We start from the raw sequence: 7,926 nt of genomic DNA, 5'->3' as shown, positions 1-7,926 counted from the left end.
GCTGGGTCCTACGGAAACTTCATTTGTGGCTCCTATCAGGATCGTTATACACGGTCTTGCTCAGGCTACACTGGCCCTAAAGGACTGTCAGGGACTTGAAGGTAGGAAGTGTGTGCCTCATTCGTCTTTGGAACCCCAGAGTCGAGCAGTGTTTTCAGGGCGAAAACGACGGAGAGCGAACAGTTAGGGAATCCCCACAGAGCTCTAGGTACTTCGACCCCTGCTTTCCAGGGTGGTTATTCCAGCAGGGGTCAAAAGCCGAGACTTCCTTCCGTTCCCGGGGCAACGGGACTGTGACGCAACGCAGCCACGGGTCCGCCCTCGAGGGATTAGGCTGCGAGTTTAGGAACGAATTAAGTGAGCGAGAATTAGATCCTCTGAACGCGGAACACCCCGCACCACCGCGCCCCTTCAGTGCCGCCACCCGCACGGTGGCTTCCGGGCTTTTAGGATCGCCCAGTTCTAGGAACGACAACTTCCGGCCGCGAAGGTCCCCTGCTCCGTGGCTTGCCGGGGTCCTAGCGAAGGAAAGGTGGCCGCGGCGGCCGCCTGACCCCTCACGGAACACGGCGACAAGGGCTGCTGCCTTTTCCCGGGAGGCGGCGGCGACAGGAGCGCTGAGAGGATCCGCACGCCGGCGGAGCTCGTCCGGGGAAGAGAATTAGGTCGGAACGCGGCGTGAAGTGCGGACCCGGAGTGGCCCGTCAGGCGGGAGCCGGGCAGGTGCTGGGGCGGAAGTGCGAAGACGCGGTCGGAGCGGAGCCGTCTAGGAAGCGCCGGCCGCGGGTCACCCAACCTGGAACGGCGGCCGCGCTACAGCCAGACCGCAGCGATTAGGGCTCGGGGACGGCAAGATGCCTCTGTTCACCGCTAACCCCTTCGAGCAGGACGTGGGTAAGTGCTGGGCACGGGCTCGGACCGCCGCCGCTGTTTGTTGTGCTAGAAAGTGGGCGGCGGCGACTCCGGGGACTGGAAAGCCGAGCTAAGGGAGAGAAGGGGGCGGCGCCGCTGCCTCGCCGCCCGGAGTTTTCGGGGGGATTCCTTGACGCGTCGCTAGCGGCCTGGGGAGTGTCTCTTGCACACCTGAGGTCGGAATCCCGGAAAGAAGATTCTTCTCCTCGCCGAGCGTAGGAATAGGGAAGAGCCTGTGGCTCGCCGGGGACTGGACCAAGTAAGCAATCGCGGAGTTGATGATACAAACTTCCTGCTCCGTCTACAGTTGGTTCATCACCCCCCCCCCCCCAACTTGTAGATGATGCAGCGGTGGAAAGACCCTCCTGTCTGAGGCAGCCCCACACGAGAGACCCCGACTTGCCTCCATTCGATAGGAAAACCCTCTTTCCCCTCGCTCCTCTACAAACGCGTCCAAGCTCGGTTAGCACAGCTTCAGGATTTACTCACAATGGTTTGAAGTGTGACTCTCTATCCCTGGATGGCGCAAGTGCTCCGAGATGTTCTGTCTTAGGGCATGAACAAGCTCTAGGATCTCAAAACAGTTTAGAACTGCTGTTTTATTTGTTGGGAGTTGTAAGAGCGATGATGTTTTGAGTGACTGTGGAATGAGAGAAAAGATGTTAGGGTATGCGAGCTTACTTTGGGCACTAGAAGGACAGTGAAATAAACTGGCCTTCCCCTCAGTGATTCCTAAAGTCCCTGCATGGCGTAGTGGATCCCAGTTTAATATTACGGAAGGAAAGGAGGCACTGCTGTTCAAACAGAAAACACTGCCGTGTATGGATTATTTCATTGGCAATGCCACCAGTCACAGCTTCAAGTACTTGTTAGTTGAAGTGTGATTGAAGTCACTATCCAAAACACGGTTTGAGGATAAAAGAGCGAGTTTGATTGAGGCCCACCAGTAACAACAACAACAGCATCTACTACTATTTCTTCTTTGCCATGAAGGGAAGTGGGGAGAGAGAGAGACTATCTCAAGTAAGCTCTGTGCCCAACACGGCCTTGATCTCATGACTCTGCGATCATGTCTTGAGCTGAAATCAAAAGTCAGATGCTCAACCAACTGAGCCATCCAGGTGCCCCCCCCTAATAACTTCTTTTAGACATGTGAATGGGTGGCACCTAAGTGACTCAGATAGGCCTTTAGCTCAGGTCATGATTTCTGGGTCCTGGGTTCCAGCCCAGCATCCAGCTCCCCACTCCCCACTCTGCTTCTTCCACTCCCACTATCCCTTCCCACTGCTCACTTGCTTTCTCTCTCAAATAAATAAATAAATACCTTTTTAAAAAAATAGACACGTGAATGGGACTAATAGAAAAAGTGGAATGAAATTATATGGAGTTTAAATTGCCCTTAAATCCATATCACAGAAGAAAAGTTATATGTTAACGTTTTTCAGAACAGAAATTTCCTTTAATTTGAAATAGTTAAGTAATATAAGCAAGTTGTTATTTAACGTGAGATGTCTAGAGTATGTTCCTTTGCAGTGTCATTGCCTTTTCACTTACCCTTTTTGTTTCAGTCTGATTTTTATTACCATTGGGGTTTTTTCTGGTCATTCTTCTGTTCACTTTTCATTCAGAAAACATCATTGAATGATTAGTGTGTGTATCTGTATTGTGTTAATTTCTGGGGACACAAAAATTTAATAGACTGAATTCTTGCCCTCAAGGAACTCTTAGTCTAACGGAGGATGCATACATCTGTAAAATGATAATGTAATATAATGTAATAAATATATTGCTGGAAATACACAAGGTGCCTTACATTCTTTCTCTTTAAAAGTCATCTTCCCTGAAAAGACAACAAGGACTTTCAGGCACATGCTTTCTTTGTAAGGATGTTAACATTATCATCTCTCTCTCTCCCTCTCCTTTCTTGACAGTAATTCTGCCTGCAGGAAGTAACCACCTCTAACTATATGTATATGGTCATTTTATAATTAAGGGTTTTTAAAGATGAACATTCCTTTTGTAGGTGCAGTTTCACTGGAGGTCGAGCATTCTTGTCTTGACATCGTTCATGTCGGGAAGAAATTCTTCCCTCAGACCTTGAGAAAAAGCTGTAGTGGGTCAAGATGTCTACAAAGGCATTCCTAAGTTGTTGATGGTATATGACTTGTCAGATGGAAGCAAGCCAAAGCCTAGGAAGTAAGGATCTCCAACAGGTTCCTGTTTTTTCTTGGAGTCAGATCGTACAAACCCTGAAGGGTATGTTAGCAATGTGAGCTCTTCAAGTATTTTATTTGATTTCTTCAAATCTGGACTTTTGTTTTGTTCAGTAAAATTCCTTTGAAGCTGTGTCAAGCAAAAAAATAAAACATATCGGGGCACTGGGTGGCTCAGTGGGTTAAAGCCCCTGCCTTCGGCTCAGGTCATGATCTCAGCATCCTGGGATAGAGTCCCACATCAGGCTCTCTGCTCAACCAGGAGCCTGTTCCCCCGGCTGCCCACCCCGCCCACGCCGCCCCTGCCTGCCTCTCTGCCTACTTGTGATTTCTCTCTGTCAAATAAATAAATAAAATCTTAAAAAAAAATAAAACATATCCACATACCTCCCACCATCCTCCCCTACCTCCACATCTTAAAGTGGTTGTATAGGGTTCTTGAGGTGGAGCTTGGTTGGGACAGCCATTCTGAGAGATTTCAAGGGAAGGTGAAATACGAGGGACAGAGCTACAGTAAGAAGACTGAGAAGATAATATTAAAAAGGAAGATGTCATTTTCTTATATTTTATGCCAGTTTTTCCAGTGTCATTACATTGCTTCCCAGGTCACGACTTGGCTTTTCTCTCCCCAACTCTAGCTCAGTTGTGACTTGCACATCTTTTTTCTCCCTACTTAAGCCAGACAACCTTTTTTGAGGGGGGGGAGGGGGTGGTATTTTCTGCCTTTGTGCCATTTTCTTTTACTGATATCCTTTTTCTTTTTTCAACAACCTTAGTATTGCCTTCCTTATAGATAGACTAACTTGTGCCCCACAAAGCTGAGCTCAAATTCTACCTCTATAAAACACTTAATGACACAGTGGATTGAAGTGTGAAGTTTTATCTTGAAAGGAGACTTCTTAAAAAAGAAAAGATTTATTTGAGTTTGTGAGAGCGGTAGGGGAAGGGCAGAGGGGGAGGGAGAAAGAGAGAACCTAAAGCAGTCTCCACACCCAGTGTGGAGCCCAGCTTAGGGGCTCAGTCTCACTACCTGAGATCATGACCTGAGCTGAAATCAAGAGTTGAATGCTTAACCAACTGAGCTACCCAGGTGTACCGAAAGACATTTTTTTTTTTAAGGTTGTATTTATTTATTTGACAGACCGAGATCACAAGTAGGCAGAGAGGCAGGCAGAGAGAGAGGGGGAAGCAGGTTCCCTGCTGAGCAGAGAGCTGGACGTGGGGCTCCATCCCAGGACCCTGGGATCATGACCTGACCCAAAAGCAGAGGCTTTAACCCACTGAGCCACCCAGGCTCCCCTCTTAAGACAATTCTTGAACACAGTGAAGTTGCTGTAAATTTTGCAAAAAATTAGTTAAATTTTTTGTTATGGATGAGAGTGATCACTTTAATAGTTAATTTCTTTCTGTATTTTGTTTATAACCTTAAGTCTTCACATTCTTAACTAAAATTTTAATTGATGTATTTTATTTTATTTTATTTTTTAAAAGATTTTATTCATTTATTTGACAGAGAGAGATCACAAGTAGGCAGAGAGGCAGGCAGAGAGAGAGAAAGGGAAGCAGGCTCCCCGCTGAGCAGAGAGCCCGACGCGGGACTCGATCCCAGCACCCTGAGATCATGACCTGAGCCGAAGGCAGCGGCCCAACCCACTGAGCCACCCAGGCACCCTAATTGATGTATTTTAACATAAAGTACAGGATATGATATAAAGTCCTTTTCCTATTAGCCAATTCTATCAAGCCTAACATTGCCACACTTTTTTTTTTTTCTTTTTTAAGAAAACATTCAAGATAGGTTGAAATTCTTTGGAACATTTAGCAGCTATTCTTTTCCTGTTTTATTCCTAATCCTATTCTTTCTCCTCCTTTCTCAGTGTTAAACACTCTCCAAAAAGATAAAACTATTTTATAATAAAATTAACACATACACCAATACACTATATGTATTGTTTTGCGTGTTTTTAAACTTCATAAAAAATAGTGTGATTCTTTGTCATTTGTATCTTGTCATTCAGCGTTTAGTGAATTTCTGTTATTTGTAGCTCTAGTTCATTAATTTTAACAGTTGTGGTGTGGTATTCCACTGTATGAATATACCACATTATTTGTTAATTTTCCTATTGATAGACATGAAGTTTTTTTTCCAGGTTTTTGCCATAGACAACAGTGTGTGAAAGTTCTTACCCAGGTTTTCTTGTTTACATGAGTGAGAGATTCCCTAGGAGTTATATCTTGAAGTAAAATTCCTTACTTAAAGGATAGATAGTGCAAACTTGCAAATTATTAAGTGCAGAACTGCCTTTCCAGGTGCTTGTGGGAGATTTTACTCCCACCAGCAGTGGCAGTAAAGTTCTTTCTTGTTCATCATCCTTATGAACACTGGGTGTTATTTTTTTTTTTTTAAGATTTTATTTATTTATTGGACAGACAGAGATCACAGATAGGCAGAGAGACAGGCAGAGAGAGAGGAGGAAGCAGTCTCCCCGCTGAGCAGAGAGGCCGATGTGGGGCTCGATCCCAGGACCCTAGGACCATGACCTGAGCTGAAGGCAGAGGCTTTAAACCACTGAGCCACCCAGGTGCCCCTGGGTGTCATATTTTTAAATCTATGCCAAGTTGATGAGTGTGAAATAGGGCAGTTTTCATTTCAGCTTCATTGCTAGTCAAGTTGAGCATCTTTTTATTTATTTCTTGGTTATTTTGTTTTCTTTTTCTATAAGTTACCTGCTTGTTACTTCTACTTATAACTCTGTTGGATTATTTTGTCTTCCTGAATTTTAGAGTTCCTTGTACATTCTCTGCTAATCTGTTGGTTGTGTGAATTGCAGATATGTATCTCAGTTTATTGTTTTTTATTAAGAAATTTAAGATTTTTAAAAAAATTTTTTTAAAGATTTTATTTATTTGCTAGAGGGAGACAGTGAGAGAGGGAACACAAGCAGGGGGAGTGGGAGAGGGAGAAGCAGGCTTCCCACTGAGCAGGGAGCCAATGCCGGGATCATCCCAGGATCCTTGGATCATGACCTGAGCTGAAGGCAGACATTTAGCCGACTGAGCCACCCAGGCGCCCCAAGAAATTTAAGATTTTTTAAAAAGATATCATTATTCATTTGAGAGAGAGAGAGAGCGCGGGAGTGTGCAATACACAGGCTCATGCAGGGGTGCTGGAGGGGAGGCACAGAGGGAGAGGAAGAAGCTGACTCCCTGCTGAGCAAGTGGCGTTCAGTTCCAGGACTGAGAGACCATGACCTGAGCTGAAGACAGACGCTTGAACAAGTAAGCCACCCGGGCGTCCCAACAAAATTTAAGTTTTAATTCATTGATACTGTCTTTCTTGATTTCATTTTTCTCATTTCAAGAAAGCCTTCTCTACCCTGAAGTTATAAGGATCTTGTCATATTTTTTCTGAAAGATTTTTCATTTTGATTTTCACAGTTCGGTCTTTAATCCACCTGGACTTGATCTTTGTGCAAGGTCTGAGGAGGAATTTGATTAGATAATCAGCTGTAGTAGACAATAATTTATTGTCTAATCACTACCTACTGAATTGTCTGTCCTTTCCCGATGATTTTGGGACACTTTCATACAGTACATTCCTTATATGAAGCCTGTGTCTGTGCTTTCGGTCCTTCTACACTGTTCTCTGTCTAGTCTGCCAACAATACCACATTTAAATGTCCGTGGCCTTGGACAAGTTCCCCTGTTTTGTTTTCCTTCATTTTCATAGTCTTGACTGTTTTTAGACTTTGTTCTTTCATACAGGTTTATGGATCAGAGTGGTATAATCATAAAAGGGAATCTCTTTTAGCATTTAAGATAAAGGCATTGCAATTTATATTTTTGTTTCCTATGAACTGATGATGTTGATAATTAAAAGTAGATGTTTTTATTCCTTTTAATAATAATTAGTTCTAAGCTTACTTAGATTATAGTTTGAAAATAAGGCAAGAGGGCAAGAGGATTATTTTTCTACAAGTAAATATGCAAGATAATACTGTAGCTGTGTTCTTGGGTGGATGTGTCTCTATGCTGCTTTTTTTTTTTGTTTAAATGAAAGAACCTTAAAGGTGTTCTGAGTGTTAAAAGAGTAGACCTTGGGGATGCCTGGGTGGCTCAGTTGGTTGGACGACTGCCTTCGGCTCAGGTCATGATCCGGGAGTCCCTGGATCGAGTCCCACATCGGGCTCCCAGCTCCATGGGAAGTATTCTTCTCCTTCTGACCTTCTCCTCGCTCATGCTCTCTCTCACTGTCTCTCTCTCAAATAAATAAATAAAATCTTTAAAAAAAAAAAAAAAGAATAGACCTTGTTTATAGTATGTTGTATAGAACATCAAACTCCAGTGACTTGACAACTTATAATTCTAACCATCATTTTTTTCTTTCCTTGGTTACCTTGCCTCCCCAGATCTAACCACCTCCTTCTCCCCTCCTTTTGGCTTTTCACTTTGTCTTTTACAAAGTTTTTTTTTTTTTTAATTTCTTTTATTTATTTGAGAGAGAGCATGAGAGGCGAGAAGGTCAGAGGGAGAAGCAGACTCCCTGTGGAGCTGGGAGCCTGATGTGGGACTTGATCCCAGGTCTCCAGGATCACGACCTGAGCTGAAGGCAGTTGCTTAACCAAATGAGCCACGCAGGCACCGCCTTTTTTTAAAAATTTTGTTTATTCCTTTGAGAGGGCACAAGTTGGGGGGAGGGAGCAAAGGGAGGGGGATAAGCAAGTGGATTCCCCACTGAGCAGCCGCAGGGCTCAATCTTAGGACCTCGAGATCATGACCTAAGCCAAAGTCAGATGCTCAA

The 7,926-nt window shown here is 44.3% G+C and overlaps 1 protein-coding gene across 2 annotated transcripts in view; it reads left to right on the top strand.

Moving 5' to 3' along the window:
- The first annotated feature begins 514 nt into the window (after positions 1-514).
- The window catches only part of STAM2 (signal transducing adaptor molecule 2), a 52,592-nt gene continuing 45,180 nt past the window's right edge, over positions 515-7,926 (top strand). For both annotated transcript variants that reach the window (XM_059393966.1, XM_059393965.1), the window contains exon 1: positions 515-894. In XM_059393966.1, coding sequence (XP_059249949.1) covers positions 855-894 — 40 coding nt within the window. In that variant the 5' untranslated portion in view covers positions 515-854. The remainder of the gene's footprint in view (positions 895-7,926) is intronic.

This window comes from Mustela nigripes, chromosome 3 (genome assembly GCF_022355385.1).
Source record: "Mustela nigripes isolate SB6536 chromosome 3, MUSNIG.SB6536, whole genome shotgun sequence".
Taxonomy (NCBI): domain Eukaryota; kingdom Metazoa; phylum Chordata; class Mammalia; order Carnivora; family Mustelidae; genus Mustela; species Mustela nigripes.
The sequence above is the reverse complement of the archived record's forward strand: the minus strand, read 5'-3'. Positions and strand labels throughout refer to the sequence as shown.